General features: G+C 45.1%; 1 protein-coding gene across 3 annotated transcripts in view; it reads left to right on the top strand.

Annotated features, from left to right (window-relative positions):
• Positions 1-19,435, top strand: part of LOC146866147 (glycine N-acyltransferase-like protein 2) — a 119,893-nt gene that overhangs the window by 40,870 nt on the left and 59,588 nt on the right. The window contains exons 1-3 of one of the 3 annotated variants that reach the window (XM_085633957.1): positions 4,230-4,290; positions 18,537-18,572; positions 18,991-19,094. In XM_085633957.1, the coding sequence (XP_085490083.1) occupies positions 4,275-4,290; positions 18,537-18,572; positions 18,991-19,094 (156 nt within the window). In that variant the 5' untranslated portion in view covers positions 4,230-4,274. Of the gene's footprint in view, positions 1-4,229; positions 4,291-18,536; positions 18,573-18,646; positions 18,772-18,990; positions 19,095-19,435 lie in introns of those variants that run through there. The other 2 variants (XM_085633965.1, XM_085633973.1) reach the window with 2 other exon arrangements.

The following is a 19,435-nucleotide window of genomic DNA, read 5'->3' as shown; positions in this document are numbered from 1 at the left end:
GAACCATGCAGCGCACGACAAACGGTGCCCCGCGTTCAGAGTCAAATGTGCGTTCTGCGGCCTAGGTGGCCATTACGAAAAGGTATGCCGCAGAAAAGGAAGACAGCAGGCGGTGAAGTTCGTGGCACAGGACGAGGGGGAAGACGCAGAAAGCCGTGAAGAAGACGAAGAAGTCCTGTGTATTGAAGACCAGGTACTGGGCATAAAGGGGAGAAGAACGCGCAAACCCCAGTGCGACATGATCATAGGAGGCATACCCATCACCATCGTGGCGGACTCAGGATCTCCTTACACGATCATTCAACGTTCAGTATGCAATGAGAGGTTCAGACCCACGTGGGGCGCGCGACTAGAACCCCCCGACATTCGACCGGTAACCTACACAGGGGACCCAATCCCGATGGTAGGGTTCAAGACTATGAAGTTCCAGTTCAAGGAGCGGAGTGCGCTCTGCAAGCTGTACGTCGCGGAGAAGGGACCGTCAGTCCTGGGCTGGATGGACCAAGGAGTGTTAGGAATACAGCTGAACCCAGGAGGGGACACCCAGGTGATGGTGACTCTGGACGGAGAGGAGTCGACGGCAGAAAAATGGCGGAGCGGGCACCCGAAGGTCTTCGGCGGGAAAATTGGGAGACTGGAGAAGTTCTCCCACAAAATCGTCCTCAAAGAAAACGCCCGACCGGTAGCACACAAGGTACGGAACATCCCGATTGCGGTAAGGGAGGCGGTGCAACAGGAGCTCCTCCGACTGGAAGAAGGGGGAATCATTGAGCCCATTGACAGCGCGGAGTGGTTGGCACCTTTGGTGGTGGCCATGAAACCGTCAGGCAAAGTGCGCCTCTGTGTGGACCTCAGGGAGTTGAACAAGTGCATAGTGGTGGAAAAGTTCCCCTTACCACGCATAGAGGAAATGTTGGCCCGCACGAAAGGAGTGAAATGGTTCTCCACCATAGACTTGCAATCGGCATACCACCAGGTAGCACTACACCCGACAAGCAAAAAATTGACATCGTTCATTACGCCGTTCGGCTGCTACCAATTCTGCCGCATGCCCTTTGGTCTCGCCTCGGCAGCGGCGGTGTTCCAGAAGCTAATGGCCCGCCTATTCAAAGACATTGAGGGAGTGCAATACTTTCAGGACGACATCCTAGTGATGGGGACGGAGCTGGAGGACCATGACAGGAAACTGTCGGCGGTATTGCAGACCCTGGAAGAGAAGGGCCTAACAGCAGAGTGGGAGAAGTGTCATTTTGGAATGACATCAGTCACCTACCTGGGACACGAGATCGGGGCGCACGGAATAACGCCGAAGAGAGGGAACGTAAAAGCCATCTGCGAAGCACCGCCGCCCACCTCCAAGGAAGAAGTACGGTCGTTTCTAGGGATGGCAGAGTACTACAGTAAATTCGTCCACCACTTTGCCACAAAAACCCACCACATGAGGCAACTCACGAGGGACAAGACGGCGTTCATATGGACAGAGGAGACGCAAGAGGAGTTCGACACAGTGAAACGGGAAATTGGCGGAGCGATCCCGTTGCAAGGATTCGATCCCCAGGGGCGGTCAATACTGATGACGGATGCGAGTGAAAAGGGGCTGGGAGCGGTGCTCATGCAGGAAAGACCAGAAGGCGGCACGGAGACGATCAGCTTCGCGTCCCGGACGCTGACAGCATCGGAACAAAAGTTCAGCGTGATAGAGAAAGAGATGCTAGCGGTAGTGTGGGCCATGGCGAAGTACCGCCAGTTCCTGTGGGGAACCAGATTCCAGGTGAAGACAGATCACAAGCCTCTCGTGAAAGTACTGACATCAGATGGCCACGCCAGTGCCACGCCCCGGATTGCGAAAATGACACTGAAACTCCTGGAGTACAGGTACGACGTGGAGTACATCCCGGGCTCCAGAAACAAAATAGCGGACTACCTCAGCAGGGCATCTGCGATGGACAGCGCCTCCGACGACAGGGAAGACGACGACGAGATGGTGGCTCTGACGGACGATCCGGAAAAAGCCATCAGCAGGCAGGAACGGAAGAACGCGTATGAGGCGGATGAGGACATGGAGGACGTCAAGACGTACATCGTGCGGGGATGGCCGGACAGAAGGAGACAAAGGTCAAAAATCAGGCAGTTTTATGAAGTCAGAGAAGAGCTGTCGATGGGCAACGACGGAGTGTTTGTCTACAGGGGTGACAGGGTGGTGCCACCGGAGAACATCGTGCCCACCCTGCTAGCCATACTTCACGAATTGTGAAGACAAAGGCCAGGACAAAACAAACGTACTGGTGGCCAGGGATGGACACGCACGTAGAGAAGCACGTGAAGGACTGTGCACAGTGCCAAGGGGCGGACAAGACACTCAAACCAATGAGACCACCCTCAGGGAAATTCACAAACCCCAGCAACCCGTGGGAAGAGGTTGCAGTGGACATCCTGGGGCCGATACTGGACGACCAGGGGATCCCCAAATATCTATGTGTACTAGTGGATAAATACTCGAAATGGCCAGAAGTGCACATCAATGAGATAATGGACACGGACGAGATACTACGCTTCCTCAAGGCGTTGTTCCTCCGGGAAGGCATACCCAGGAGCGTTATCAGCGACAATGGCCCCCAGTTCATCTCTGACAAGTGGGTCACGTTTGCGAACAGGAACGGCATAATACTCAAACACACCTCAATATACCACCCATCCAGCAATGGACAAGTAGAGAGGTTCAACAGGGTGCTGATGGGCTCCATACAGGCGGCCATCACAAGAGGCAAAGACTGGGAGAAGGAGGTGCTCAGCACGATATGGGCGTACCGCATCACCCCCACCGGTACGGGGTATAGTCCCTTCCAGATCTTACGGGGACGGCAACCCTTTACCAGAGACAATGTGGCGTGGCAGGAGAAGACCATCACCAGCAAATGGTCTCCAGCGGTGGTGCAGCACAACCTGCAGAAGGCACAGCGCATCTATACGGAACACTACAACAGCCACAAGAGGACAAAAGAAACGGCGTTGGAGAAAGGGGAGTGGGTCAGAGTGAAGCTGGCAGTCCTTAAGCGGAAAGGAGAAAGCAAGTACTCCCCACCCCTCAGAGTAGAAGAAGTGTACGACCGGGCGGCACTGCTCAGTGACGGCAACGTGTGGTCACACGAGCGCATGGCCAAATGCAATAAGATCTTACAGTGGCCCCGAGAGTGCAAGGAAGGGGAAACCCCGGCAGAAGGGCCAATAATGGACACAGAGTCATCCGAGGGAGGCCATGGAGAGGACACGAGCGGCGAGCAAGAGAGAGAGAGAGACAACTCAGGGAGAAGACCCTTGGGGGAGACCACTAGAGAAGAGGGCGAGGTAAAAGAGAGGGAGAGCCAGGGCCATCCGAAAGGTACTGACGGAGGCCCGGTCGCAGAGGGAAGCCGAGAAGGACATTCCACTCCGGTAAGACACACCCGGGGGGGGGAAGAGCAGTGGTGAGACCATCCAGGTTCAGAGACTTTGAAATGGACTGACCTCCGGGTCGGGGACTTTGTGTGTGTGATATGAAAAGGGGGAGATATGTAGTGTCGCGGTCTAGTGGACGCGCGCACTACGTAGGGACGTAGATGTGCGTAGCGGCCGTTTGGACGCTACTGCGCATGCGCGAGGTGTAGCGCGCGAGCGAGAGACGCGATCGGAGCGTGTTGCCCGGCGCTCTCTCTATAGGTGTCTTATAAAGTATAATAAAGGTTCTAATTGCAAGTAGAACGTCTCCTGAGAGTCTATGGGGGAAAGTACATACTGCCTGGCACCCTACAACATTACATAATCCTGTACGGCTTGCTAAAGAAGTGTAAAATGATAATAAAGATATTTAAAAAAAAAAAAAAAAAGATGCATTCCACTCATATATCATACATAATTTTCTCCAAATGGAACTTCAATTATGTGATTCTAATTGATAATTGATCATCAGTATGAGGTCTGCTGTGACCTGCTTGATGTCTACAGGTGGGTGAATTCAAATGTACTGCATATAAACACAATGAACACGACCACAATGTAATGTTGCAGGTTGTAGAACTAATTATATCAAGGAACCTTACCCTGAATCCATATCTTTGCTATTAAGAAACTTCAACTCACCTCCAGAGAAGGTAAATTTGATTTAGAATCTGGTTGGACAAATCGAGTGCACTCTGGCCAATCCCGAAGCTGCTCTCATGAGCAAGAGCAGCTTCAGGATTGGCCGCAGGGCATTCTGGGAGCCTATATACGTTCCTGAAGAGGTGAAGAGGAGCGCGATGCGGCCACCTGAAGGTAAATTTATTAGATTTGTTTTATTCCCCCTGCAACCCTTGGTGACCCCCCCCCCCCACCAGCCCGTCCACCGCCCCCTGTTACTCCAGCATACCAATCCATCTGGGTATAAAGCTGCCTGCGTTGGCGATAGGCTGCCGAAACGGCATCACCGCAGGCAGAATGGACAGGGCTGCACCGCATTGCTTGAATATCGTGCGTCCCTGCTCTTTCACTTTGTCGTACGGCAGCGCAGCAAGGCAGCTTGCTGTGCTGCCCTCTGCCAAAATCTCATAAATAAACCCCTCAGTCTAGCTTTAAGATGGCTAGTAACTGTTTTACTTTTATTACCAATGTATTTAAATAGGATCTAAACAACTTCAGAACACATATTTAAACATGCAAAACAGGAATCTATATAAATACATTCTTCATTTAAACGTCTTAATGCTTCTGGGATTATGGCAAAAAAAGGAAAACGATATAATAAAGTTCGCACAGTTCAATAGACAATTCAAGTGCATGAGCATTTCAATGTGAGTTTCACGAGGAATGGGCAAAATATTTGGACGAATTTCAGAATAGTCATAATTCACCACTTTTCCCCGTCTTTATTGTGGAATTGGTGTTGATTCGCTGCCCTTTGGACAGGAAAAAAACACAATATTCGGCACAGATGCTCTTAGGAGCGTAGTGAGAGGCCAAGTAATGAATTTATCCTAAAGATAATTACAATAATGTAAATAATTTGCAGAAACCTGTGCACGGAGCCTGCCTTCAAGGTCCTCCTCGCGCTGTAGCTATTGGGAGACTCAACAAACAAGTTCCGCTGCTGGGTAAATTCAGGGCAGGCGGATGTGAAACCAGCAGAACTGCGCAGAGTGGTCAAAGTTTTCCCTCTGCTTTCTGTGGTTTAAAAAACGGGAGTTCGTCTACCCTTAAGCGTGACCTCACAAAACCGGAGAGACACCAATTGGCAAAGCCACTGGGTATGGCTAATTTATAAGTGAATGCACTTCCTCGCTGATTATGAAGTCTAGCTATTTTGTAACAAAAGGCACTTCTTCATTTATTTATGTGCAAGTGTGTGCGGTGTTGTGGATGCGTGAAAAAAAGCCTGGGGCTTATTTACAAGCCCCTTGCGCCGCTGATACGTCACTTTTAACATGGATGATGCGTAAATACACGGGTGGCTGAGTGAGTGGCTGAGTTGATTGGAAAATTAATGGGTGAGTGTGTGGAGGGATGATTGAATAGTTGAATGCATGGATGGATGAATGTCTAATTAGGGAAGCCCACGGGTGAGTGAATCTGTACGCTGACGTTCGCAGGTTAAAGAGATCTGAAAGACTGAATCCTTAAACATCAACATGGACAATATCATTACAAAATTGACAATTCCAATATTATGCCTATGAAAGTTTAACACCATTCCAGGGCCCCATCATGCCAAAAATATCCACAGTATGAAAACACCACCTTAATAACAAGGCCGGCTATACATGAGCTATGGACACATATGTGTTCAGCTTGCCCGCAATATGTAAAAAAACACCACCATTATTTCAGTGTAATAATTGCATCACAGTGGGTACCGTTGTGTTACAAATGGCCCCAGTATGCCATGTCTTACCACCACAAAACAGTTTCAGATATGCTCCATTATTCAGTATCCCTTTGTGCATGGACTGATTTGTGCATCGCTCATTAACTATCACCCAGACAAGTGTCCCAGAGAGACTCGCTCACTTTTATAGATGATTCCTCTTTTCCAGCTGCCTCAGCAGGGCCGGCTCTAGGGCGGTGCAATCGGTGCCATCGCACCGGGTGCTGACTTGGGGTGGGGGCGCAATGTTAATTGTTCTAAAAGCACCTTATGCTGCGTTCCTAGTCCCAGCAATAAAAACGTCGAGTACTCATTTGATTAATGTTCTTCCTGGGGGGAAACCGGAGCCTTCTCTAAGAAATGTTGACTCCTAGTGCAGAGGGTTAACATGCCTGCTGCAAAGAACGTGTCCCATTTAGATCACAAAGTGCATATAAAATAAATTGGTCAATGGGTTACCGCTTTTGTCAGAGATCCTTTTGTTATTGCAGTTTATACCTTCAACTCTTACATATTAACTGTCATCAAAGAGCTGCATGCAAACTGAAAGGAATGTATTAGAGCTATTTGTTTTTTACCCAGTCTTTTGATTGATTGATTGATTGATGGGAAACTTGTATAGCGCAGCTATCACCCTACGGGCATCTTGGCGCTTTTGTTATCCTAATATTGCAAAAAGGGTTCATTTAGGTAGAAATCAATTATTATTAAAGAAAACCCCTAACAATGGTGTTACATTTTAAGTTCTGAATTTGCGTTCTACCAGACCAGGGACTCAAAGTATACTGCTTACCGGAATGGATGACATGTGACTCCTACACCTTCTAGGCCTCTGTCTTATGGAACATTTCCTATACACTCATTTACTCATGTATGATTGTCTCTGTGCAATGTGTGTGTGATGTAAAGTGTTCTGACACCTTAAACTTGTATGAGTGGTGCTATAAAATTAAATGAATCTGAGCGACAGTGGTTTTAGAGACTTGAGGGGCACTGTCAAATGGTGGTAGTGAGGGAATCTGTGGCAGACGTGGTCATTGGGGGGCGCCAACAGACATTGTCGCACAGGGCGCCACCAGTGCTAAAGCCGGCCCTGTGCCTCAGTCACAGCCCAGTCCACCCAATCGAGGCATAAGGTGTCAGGAATTAGCCACCTTACTTATATAAACATGGAAGACGTGTGGCGCAGCGGGCAGGGTGCCTGACTCCGTACCACAGGGTTCACAGTTCGATCGCCGGCAGCAGGTTAGCCCAGCACCATGTGACTCTGGGCAATAGCTCCCTTAATCTTCCCGAGGGCCCCCAGCGCCGGGACACCACTCCGGAGGTAGCTGTGCGCTTTACAAATGCTAGTATTTCATATTTATACATGGCATACTTGTTCTTCGGTTGCTGACAATAGCTGTTCTGTATTCGTTTTCATGGGAAGTACTTCAGCAAAGGAATGTTTTTTAAGTTGATTAAAACAACATTGCACCCTTGAGCCACAGATGCTGCTTTGGGGTGGAGGAGGAGGCTTGTGAGACTGGAATGCCTTGGGGACATCAGGGGCCAGATTAATCAACGTTTCGCATCACCCTTGCACCACGTAGGGTGGCACAGGGGTGATGCAAAACCTAACTGAGATTTATCAAGCTGCGCAAGGACGTCTTATGTGGCCCTGCATGGCTTGATAAATCTAGAGTAACTCACGGCACCGCAAATCACTGCCTTACGTTACTCTAGCCTGGGAAGGCGTTTAATGTGTGGAGCATGGGTGTTCCTTTGCATCCACCCATGGATTTTGGCGCATTTGCAGATTTGCCATTAGTGAGAGATGTGGGAATGCATCAAAATGTTATGCCTCCCCCGGAGAGGTGTAACAAGGAGAAATATCTTTATTTCTCACCATTGTTTTCTCTTTCTAGATTTTACAGCACACTTGGAAAGAGGAAAATGCCTCTATGGATTGTTTTTGTGCAGAAAAGTATTCCTTCGTGCACAAAAACAATTCTGCCTCCAATGGGGGCACCCTTGCACCACAGCACAAAGGTGTTGGCATTGGTGCTAGGCAGTCAAAAGTCCGCCAGCGCTAGGAAAGGAAAGGAATGCACTGAATAATGGTTAATACTTTGCTAGGTGGCTTGTTGCGTTGAGTTGAGCTGCATGAAAGGAATGATAAATCTGAGCCCAGGTTTTTAAGGCTGCCTCAGGCCCTGACACCTTCTGACTAAGATAGCAGAAATAGAGTTGATCAAATATTGGTGAGCTGCTCTCTGGCCAAAGGAAAGGATGCGTAGCAGCTGCATACTATGTCCTGGTCAGGTCTCTCTGCTGGGCTCCATGTAATGCTTATCATGCCATGTGTATTACCCCGTGTTAGGCCCGAACGACTGAATGCTTATTAGTAGAGACTCATCACCTCAAGCTTTCTGGTATTCCCGTCCCCTCATGGAGAGATTTGCTCAACCCTGTCTCTGGGTTGGATATTACAAATAGGCTAAAACAACAGCGCAAGATGCTGACCTGGAGGGGAGCCAGGTGAAGGCTGCAAGACTCTGGCCGCATCTCATGTGCGACACTAACAAATCGGTGCTGCAGTGCTTTCCAGTGCTTAGCGCCGGCACTTACTTATCAGGGCCGGGTTTACTCATCTGCTGCACATCTCATTATTCATGTGATATTGATATAATTGAATACCTGAATGACTCAGTGCAGAGCGTTGTTCTCGACGTCTCCCGAGTCCCGGTGAAGAAGAGTGTTGCCACTGTGAGAGCCTGAGCCATTCAGCCAAGAAGACTTGGATATGATTGCATTGGCGGCCCTTAGTTCAGTGTTGCCGGCGATGGGCGGGACACTGATTGGGCTGGATTTGGTGCTTCAGGGGTAGGGGCTGTGCGGCAGCGTGCTCAGATTTTATTCAGATTGCCATGACCCGGCACACCCACACCCCACAAGTCGTCAGCATTCAAGGCAGCCCGACAACATTGAGGGCCGGCAGCAGCACCAGGCCCAGTTTACATCCGTTAATAAAGGCACTACGGCAGTGTGCCCCGGACACTACGTAACCGTAAGTAAGTACTAAATAGCAGTATAGTAAAAAGCAGTAGCCATAAACACATCGTTACTGTCCGCCAACACCCTAGCACTTACTCGAGGGCACACACGGGGACAAACTAAATCACATAAGATATAAAGAGTCCCTGTAACCCAGACACAAAGTATACGCACAAAGCCCCACACGATGTCTCACACGTATGTAATGCTGAAGCAAACTAACATGCATGACACACAGAGAAATGTCCCCACACCCAAGTTACACCCTTGCCATCACCTCAGCACCCCTTCTTCATTTGCCCATCTTCGGCTCGGCCCCCTCTACGCTTGAGGTTCCCACACTAAATGCTGCTGGCTTCAGGGTTGGCTTCTGCTGTACGGTTGTGATACTCTCCTTCACCCCTCCCAACCCAGTTATGTTACACGGCAAGGCAGGAGTCGAGTCCCCCCCCCCACCCTTGACCCCCGTCTCCACACGAATGTTGTGAAAGGCTGAGAGCAGAGGTAGAGCCGGGACTCCTGCATCACTTCGCTCGGCACCAGCCCCCTAGGCATCTAGTCTGCCTTCTTGTGGGGCTGTCTCCTGTGTCGGCCGGCCTCCTCCCACCACCCACCTCCACCCTCCTTACCTCCTCACCAAACACACAACTCAGCAGACAACTCCTGTCGGGAGAGAGAGAGGGGAGGGGGCCTCAGTGCTACCACGGCTGTCCCGGAGATCTGAAAGCGATGACAATGAGACGTCCCTATGGTATAACTGACATCAAATTAGACACCCCTGCTGCGAATTAAGCACAATTATACTTTTTGCAAGAGAGAGAAAACTGAGAAATAACTCAACTCTGTGACAGAAAACACACTAAGGCAGCCCTGGTGCTTGAGAGAAATGACGTGAGCCATTGCCATTGTAAGATGAAGAGATCGGACAGAGCTGTACTGTGTGAATGGAGGGCAGTGGGGTAGTTCAGTCCATCTCTCTGCCTGGTAGGACAGTGTGCGAGTCCTGCTGTTCAGCAGGAACGGCGGATAGTGTGAGCACCCTGGAGTTTGACAGAGGATTGTGGTTTGGCCATGCATTGTTAACGAACAGGACAGGAAAGTAAGTCTGCCCAGGTGCATAGTTTTCATTTGAGCACCAGGTGCATTGGCACTGGGCCCAAGGGGACCACTGAACCCTCTGTTTTATGCTTCAAACATCAGCCAAGAGTAAAATTTCCTTGCATGCGCTAGGGTCTGTGATGCATTGTCCACGCTACAGGGTTTACTATGTGACAGAAGAGATAGGGACATGCTGAAATGTGACACACAGAGAGACCCTTACTGTCTGAGGGAACACTAGACAGCCTTGGTATCTGGCAAAAAGGACAGTGATACACTTGTATTGCACAATAGAAAGTACAAAAGCCAGTCCTGTATTCTGGCAGGTGGGACATCAAGACATTCTTGTTGCCTAACAGAAAGGACGCGAGGCAGTCGTACATCTGTCCCCAGCCTGTGGCGTAGCTTGGGCCCCCGAACGAGCCTCTTGGTGTGGCACTGCACCAGAGTCTGTTTAAATTAAGATTTTCTTGCGCCGGCCCGGTGCACAAACATTATTTGCTGTCACTAGTTCTTGTACTGAATGATTACTGAGGCTGCGTTTGGTGTGCACATCTTTTATCAAATTACCACCTACTTGTGGAAACAAGATTCTGGACGTGGTGTAATGTGTCACACATTTGTTGTGCTGATGATGCCAGTCTTCTGTCTTTTGTGCTACTGTATGCTGCTTTATTGCAGTGTGATCTGTGTTACAGGGGTGCTATGGAGACCTTTGCAGCCTCTGCAGTGCTTGGGGCCCCACCGTGACCTAAAAGTATGTAAATTGCATTGCATCACAAACTATGAGATTGGGCGCAAAGGTGCTGCGCAGTTTGCCTTTCATGTAGTTTTGTCACGTAATCTAGGATTAGCTATCATTGGGAAGAAATGCTGGTTGGGATCCCTGACAAATCCCCAAAAATTACTTTGTCAGTCAAGCAGTGTTTGCACAGTGAAGAGCACAGTTCTAGGGGATCCATCAAAGGTCTGCTGTGATGAGTGATCTGCAAGGAAACACTTTCCCACTGCAGCTCTCAAAGTATATTAAGGAGCAGTCGAGTGGCTTGCTACATTACCGACAAATTATCCTAACTCAAGCAAACTTAAACCACATATTACTGATATATTTAAGATAAAAGTTTTTGAATTGCCTTCAAATTCCTAAATTGAATAGGAACAGAATTCTGTTTTGAAAAAGCACACATGTATACGTGACCGTTTCACACACCGTGTGTTTATGTTGCTGATCAGGTATTTAATTCCACGTTCATGACCTCTGCTTGCACCTTTTATCATTCGAACAACACTTGTGGTGAGTGAGACCAGGCTCTACATGCAGGAAATTGAAATGAAAGGCGTGGAGATGTTCAGTGGATTATAACACCTCACCTTTTCCCTCATTATAGCATCCAGCTCATCTATCTAGATGCGCTAACACCTTTCTCTGTGACATTCACGCACAACTTGCCTCTCTAACGAGGCTATTGCCAGGGTCTGCAGCGTGTGGATGATGAGATGGACCAGGGCTCTTCCAGATCTTGCTGCCTCCCAGGACAGATGGCTCTGCTGCTTTTGTCACCAATGCACTTCTACTGTAGTTACCGAACGCTTCACCACCAGTGCAGTATAATATGAAGGATTCCATAGGTGGACTGATGCTCTGTATAACCAATGTAGCTGCAACATCAAGATACAGAAAAATACTTTGTGGACTTATCCAAAGCTCTTTTTCAAGGAATGATTGAAGGAGGCTTATCCAACCCAGCCTTTGTTTGATGAATGGCTGATCCAAAACCCCTCAGTGCATATTTTATTTTTGTTCATCACATGCGCTACAGCGGACAGCTGAAGCCAACTCTAACTGGACCCAAAAAACTGTTGATGTCTTTTCACTAATAGTAGTTCAGTTCAGTTAAGAATGTATGAATGAATAAATGAATGAGACCATTTATAAAGCACAACAGCGACTTGAGAAAGAAGTGTCCCAGTGCAACTGAGAAGGAATGAATTGCAAGGTCTAACTTGTCAGGGGGGAGAAAACAAATGGCTGAACGAAAAACCACCCAGAAAATTAGAAGGTATTGGCAAACAAGTGGGTCTTAAGTAGTTTTCCTCCTGGAGCCCTTGATGGCCCTGGGGACCGCCACCCCCCAGGGCAGTGTCCCGGGGTGCCCACCCCGGGACACTGCTGTTTGCTATGGCAGGGCGTGAGCCGTTCAGCTCCCGCCCTGTCGTAGCATACTCTGCTTTGCTTTATTGAAGTGAGAGCAGGGAAACCTGCTCTCGCTTCAATGAATCCTGAGGGTTCCTGGGGGCCAACTAGCACACCAGGTACGTCCAGTAAGCGCCAAAGAGTTGTGTTGCAGAGAGGGGTAAAAAGGGTCGTGGCCTCAGACGAAGGCGTGGGCTACTTGGCCACCAGGGACCTTCAGGATTCAAGGGGACTTAATAGGGATGTTATAGTTAGAAATTAGCATTTATAAAACCTTAGAACTAAACTTAACTAAAAAAAACATAGGATTGAGGCACATTATACTTAGAAATTCTCATTTAAAAAACTATTGAAATTCACTAAAAAAACCATAGGGTTCAGGGACATTAAAGTTAGACATTACCATTTAAAAAACCTTGGCAATTTGATCGAAAAAACCATAGATTTCAGGCACGTTATAGTTAGAAATTAGCATTTTAAAAAACCTTAGAAATTCACTGAAAAAAACATAGGTTTCAGGGACGTTACAGTGGGTGTATCAAAGGTTCTATTCGAGTGTGAGGAGGTGCATCAGATTTTTACGTGGATGATGTAATCAGAGAGGTCATCAGTGATGTCACTGACCATGTCATGAATGATGTAATATGTGACGTCATCAGCAGTGCATTGCGGGGGCACGAGTTATAGTTAGCTGAACTAACTATAACAGCGGAATTTTTATGGTTTTGTACGAGTGAAATGTCCAACTAACTAACGTCCCTGAAACCTATGGTTTTTTCAGTGAATATATTTACCAACTGGCGGTCGCCAGTAGGTAGATATAGTTAGGACCTATTTTCCATAGGAAATCCGCAACATTCTATTTTGAATAACGTTGGCGCCGATTGACGAATCTTTGCGAAATTTTCCATACTTTTGGCCTGCTCTGGTCTGCTCCTGTACTTTGGTACACGCTGTGTTTTTAAACTGACTCTACTCTTTTGTTAGTAGAGCGCGGTGCGGGGACGATTGTGGCCTTTTGTTTAAGTATTGATGTGTAGTTGGTATGATTGTTTTTGTGCAGGAAGGAGCCCCTTCCTGCACAAAAACAACCACAAGAGGAGTTTTCCTCTTTCTATGTGTGCTGCAGAATTCAGAACACATGGACAGAGGAAACAATAAGGAGAAATGTAAACATTTCTCCTTGTTACGCCTGCACTAGGGAATCACAAGGTTTTGACACTGCACCAGGTTAACCTGATGTTGTAAATCTGGGGCAGCCTCAAATTCCAGGGGTGTTGAGTGGGAACACTCACATCAACAACCATGGAGTGCCTCTTTCATACGTTGCCTTGTCTTACTCTATATCTACAAGGCCATGAATAGCCATGCAGGGTGGCTTTACGTGGCCTTGTAGATATGGCTAAGACCTGTGTGCCAATGAAACATCACAAAAAGTGACGTTCCGCGGCACACAGGGCTTGTAAATATACCCCTTGCGTGGCCCTGAGTGGCTTCATAAATCTTGAGTAATGCAAAACAGCTCAAATTGCTTTGTTGCATTATTCTGCACCAGGGAGGCATTTCCATGGGCGTTGCATGGGTGTTCCCACACAACATCCATGGATTTTGATGCATTCTCAGATTTACCAGAAATGGTAGACCAGGGAAAGCGCCAAAAACCTATGCCTCGCCAGGTGAGGCATAACAAGCAGAAATATATTTATTTCTCCTTGTTTGCTCCTCTTTCTTTGTGTGCTACAAAATACAGCATACATAGAAACAGGAAAAAAAGCAACAGGGATTATTTTTGTGCAGGAATGTGCCCCTTCTTTCATAAAAAGAACTCTTCTTACAATGCAGGCCCCCTTACACCATTCTGCAACAGAATCTGCGTTGGTGCTACACAGCCAAATGGCTGCAAGCACAGGGGAAAAGGCAGCATTGTGGTGTATTGACTTTAACACAGGACTTTTCTGCCCTTTTCCTGTCAAGCTGTGCAGCGTAGCAAGGTGACTTGCTGTGCTGAACTGCACGACTTGGCCATAAATATGGCCCTAATTGTATACTCTTGCTGTGTGAATAATTATAGTTGTTTTCTCTATTTGCTCGTCAATGACGACAAAGTCACGGCCTATTTGTGTTTTCTCGGTATCCGACACTGGTCCTGGTTATGCATTTTTGTGAAATATGAGACTTTGCTTTTCAATAATAGTTTGGAGCTCATTTGACAAGTAGTAAGTTTGCTTTAGAAGTGTTAACATATATTGTACATTAAGTAGTGTTTTTTCCCCTTATAAGTATTTTATTCAGTGGCTTCTGCTGTGTTTTTAAAGCGTAACTGTTGGCTTGCTAATGCAGGTTTAAGGGCGTGTATAAACCCTGTAAATCTGGTGATGTTAAACGCAATATTTACGAGCCTCATAATGTTCAGAAAGTAGTTCATTTTATCATGGGTTTAGAGAATGTCACTGTCCATGTAATCTCAAAGCTGATTTTAAATCTTTCCAATGTGTAATTGTTTTATGGCATCTGACATTCATTAATTTGAAAATTCTGTATCTAGATTTACCAGTAAATTAGTTCTCAGAGTGATCATGCCAATTCAGGGGCTTAATATGAGAGGCATGCGCTGCCTGTGTGTCACTCTTTTGTGGCTCCAGCGGCATAAGCATCTCAATCATATCTCTGAGGTGACGCAAAGCCACTCTGTGTGGCTTTGCATGGCCTCATTGATATGGAGTAAGATAAAGCAGCGCAAGTTGCTGCCTTGCCTTAGTTTGTGTCAAGGAGGTGGTCCATGGGCATTACTGTGGATTTTCCCTCGCGGCATCCATGGATTTTGATAATGCTCCAGATTTACTTAATTACATAAACCTTATGTCTCCCCAGAGCAGGTGTAAGAAGGAGAAATATTTTTGTTTCTGCTTGTTTTTTCTCTCTTTCTATATGTGCTGCATTCTGTAGCACACAAAGAAAGAGGAAAACACCTCCTAGGATTGTTTCTGTGCAGGAAGGTGGACCTTCCTGCACAAAAACAATCTTGTATGCAAGAGAGGCACCCTTTCACCATGGTGCAAGTGTACCTATGTTAGTGCTAGGCAGTAAATTGTGCACTAGCGCAGGGGCAAAGGATAGGAATGCACCCTATTTATTAAAAAGGTGCATTCCTGCTCTTTCACATTGGCATAGGGCAGTTCAGCAAGAAGACTTACGGCGCTGCCCTACACCAATTCCTCATAAATGAGCCCTTCAGTCTCTAACAAGAAAGCAGGATTTCCCTGCACATTCCACACTTTGCTGAAAAAAGAAATGCAGAATCTAATCATCTGCCATCTATGGAAGGTCTAAAAAAGAATTTGGGAAAAAAAATATTATGGAATCTGAATTATCTGATGTCCTTGCACTTGCCTTTGGGAAACGTATGCAAATGTTCAATCTCTGTAGTTTAGACACATCACAAACCCTAGTTCACTGGACCACATAATGGAATATGTAGACTCATTCACAATGAAAGCTTGGAAACTTACTCAAGAAACTTTGCACCTACTTTAGGAGTAAAATTATTATTATTTTTTTTATTCACAAATAATTCTAAGAGGACTCATGGGAAGGTGTGACAATTGCAGTTTTCCAGGAGATGTTCTGGAATTCTTTTGCCAAATCAAAATTTCCAAGCATCTTGACATATGTAACAGATGCACCTTTCATGCACACTTTTCAACAGTGTGTTTTTGTGTTCATGTGGAAGCCTACAGAGGCAGTTAGATTTAAAGTGTAGCTTTATAATTACAACTGCAACGAGTGAAGTGTCTTTCTGGAGTTGCTCGAAATGCAGAAGTTTTATAAGTTACAATAACTGTTGCCCAAGGATGCATTGCCAATGAGAGCCTTTTGCTCAGCGAAAGAATAAGTGTTCCAAGCATTTATCCAATGACTAATCAGAACCAAAAATGTGGTCATACATGGGAATTGGCTTATAAAATCAGCAATTAAAGCATAGCAACAGTTTGTCACGACCACTTGAGATTGTCATTTTCTCAAGGACTTGTGATACAGCGACAGTACAGAAAGTTCAACTAAAGCCCTACATCCGCTGCACGTTCTTGCAGGTTTCTATAGAACATCACAAAGTGGAACCTGAAACAAGATGGATTCCACACATATATTGTACATTTTCTCCAAATGGAACTTCAATTATGTGATTCTAATTGATAATTGATCATCAGTATGAGGTCTGCTGTGACCTGCTTGATGTCTAGAGGTGGGTGAATTCAAATGTACTGCATATAAAGTTTATAAACACAATGAACACGACCACAATGTTATGTTGCAGGTTGTAGAACTAATTATGTCATATATAATCATATCTTTGCTATTAAACTTCAACTCGCCTCCAGAGAGGGTAAATTTGATTTAGAATCTGGTAGGACAAGCTTTTCCACACTAATGCATCAAATTAAAACCACCATTATGAAAGTGATCTTTCATCGCTACAATGCAATTAGGCTCATTTAAGGCATTCCAGCAATGGAAAGAGGTTCATTAATAGGAATATAATACATAGGGCATTTTTAACCCTTCCTTATACGTTCTCATAGGGAAAGTTCCACAGGAGATCTCCACCGAGGTGGTAGAGATCTCCCTATGATAAAGTTTAGAGAAGTTAGAAACTGCATTTTACTTGAAAAAATGTTTAAAAACTATTTTGATGTTAAATAGTAATGTAAGTTCATTTTATATATTTATTTTGAATGTAGAATAAATACCATTTTTTTAGGTTATGGTACTATTAAACTATTAGAATTAAATATTTATTAATGTGAATATATTTAGAGAAAAAAATATTTTTCTAAAGTTAAAATTGAAACAAATCCCACCTCAATTAATATAGTTCAATATGTATCAATCAATAAAACCAATGTATAAGATTTATGAAAACTGATTTAATAGTATTTAAATCAAAATTAATGTTTTATTGCTAAATAGATGTATTTTGAACTATCTTGAATAATTTAATTTAATGTTATTTTCTATAGGGATTTATTTCAAGTTTCTACCTCTATTATTTTCTATAAGAGGGTGTTGCAGAATCAATGGGTGATAATGTGTGTGGGGCTGAGCTGGACTCACCTGCTTCTTTTTGCCAGCAGTAACTTTGCACTTGTAAATTTGGCTCTGGCCCCTATTTACTGGGCATGGAGGCGTGCGTGTAGTTTGACACTTTTTAGTAACTTTACACTCTAATTTTGTGAATAGCTCAAAGTTGTAAAATTACCCACTAGTGTACTAGCATTAAATCTATACATGTAGAACTAATTTTGTGAATAGGCCCCTAAGGGCATAAGTGGTTTGTGGGAATGGGAACTAATACTGTGACCATGTATTGTAAGGAATAAAATACAATTTGTCGTATATTAAACAGATGTTGCGAGCCACCTCAGAGTTCCATGACCTTATAAAGGGACTTGGTATTGTCTTGTTCTTGATATGGTCATGGAAATCCTTGTTGACTTGCAATATCCTTATAATGTACTGTAAGGGGTACTTTTTCCCCTGTACTACTAAAATCCATATTAGTTTTCTGCAATAGAGAATGGTGGTTTCTAGGCAGACCCAATATATGAACTGCAAATGCCTCAGGGCACAGATGATAAGGAAGGTTGCGGCTAGGAGGAGATAATCCATATTGCACAGTCACGAAGAATTCTCCACTGATTGCCAAGAAAAGTTAAATTATGTTTATAATTGCATTATTATAGCTAAATCACTCAATGGTAAAGTTGATGATTACCTGAAAGATTAGTTTAGGTTTCCAGCTGTTGATATGCAAGAGGTCCCCAGCTTCAGACTTAAAACATGTGGGAAGATCACTGTATTTACTTTCTTTACAGAGGGAGATTGGTTCATGAAAAGTACGTCATACACTCTACTAAACCTACTGACAAAAAGTGCATAGGCTGCAACTTCTGCATGGTGCACAGCACCGCATAGCAAGGCCATTAGTGGATGAAATGGTGCTATTCAGGCAGATTAGAAGTGGGACAAAGTGATGTCAAATTAGGGGCTCTTCACGGACACCGGTTCTGTGACCTAGCCATGATTGTCTGGTTTGAGTGTAGGATCTGCTGCGAAAGCTCCCTGCTAACCTTCTTTAAAGGTTCAGGTCTCAAAGGTTTCTAATCTGAAAACACTGAACATCTGAGCTTGAATAACACAATTGTGCCTTTTCAGTTTATTAGGTGTTATGATGCTATATTTTCAAGTCCCTGGATTATCTATTCTATGTCCAGTCAATCAACGCCAGGATATTTTTTACAGTTCAATGTATTTTATTTTCATTTTTTCTTTCAGAACAAAATAAAGATTCCACAGAAGACTATTACTCAGGTGTGTGTTAACTACTGCATTTATCAAAACAATGTGAAATTAAGAGTAGAGTCACATGCAGTAATGTAATCAAAAAATTAAGATTTTCCACTGGAAATACCAACAGGAAAAAATTGGCAATTGATCCTTCAACTCAAGCGAGGTGTGCTATCATTAAATTGCACCCATCTGTGTTTGTCCAGTGACCGGATCTATCACGGTATCTGCATAGCTTTCTTGCTATTTCATTGCATGGAAACGTTCACTGCATGACCCCTATTCATGTGATTTGCTTGCAAAGTTCTGTCCAAATAAATGTTTTTCACATCATAGCTATAATGCCTTTGAATGAATAGACCATTGCATGAACAGTCATGTATTTTAGTTAATACCACTACAAAATGTGTATGTTTTTTGTTTTCTCTAATTTACATTCCAGCCCACGATCCATCATATACTTTCAAGATGCTTATACTTCAAAGCACTGAGCAACTACATGCGTTGGAAAGAAATTTAGTCCATAGCTTCCCAGAATCTTTAAAGGTATAGTTTTTGTTATGCTAACTTCACTCTCTTCTTCAAGATCTTTTCATTACTTTCGCTTTCTATTTTTTCATATAAGCTCTTTGTCCAATGTTCTTCCATACATATTCACTGTGTTCAATGTTCAACTCCTTCTTGCATCTTTTGTCTCTCCTGCTCTTGACTGCCGTTTCCCATGCCCTTTTGCTCATTATCTTGGGAGAAAATGTGGTGTATTATGTGGTTCGGCTGTGCAACTTCACCGTATAATACGCTCACCAACACCTTTAGGACATTTAGTGTCTGTCAAACACTTAGGTCAACCTTGGGTAGCTGAGGCACCGGGGAGTAAGGTTTACACA

Source organism: Triturus cristatus, chromosome 2_1 (assembly GCF_964204655.1).
Source record: "Triturus cristatus chromosome 2_1, aTriCri1.1, whole genome shotgun sequence".
Classification (NCBI taxonomy): domain Eukaryota; kingdom Metazoa; phylum Chordata; class Amphibia; order Caudata; family Salamandridae; genus Triturus; species Triturus cristatus.
This window is presented reverse-complemented; position numbering and strand designations above follow the sequence as displayed.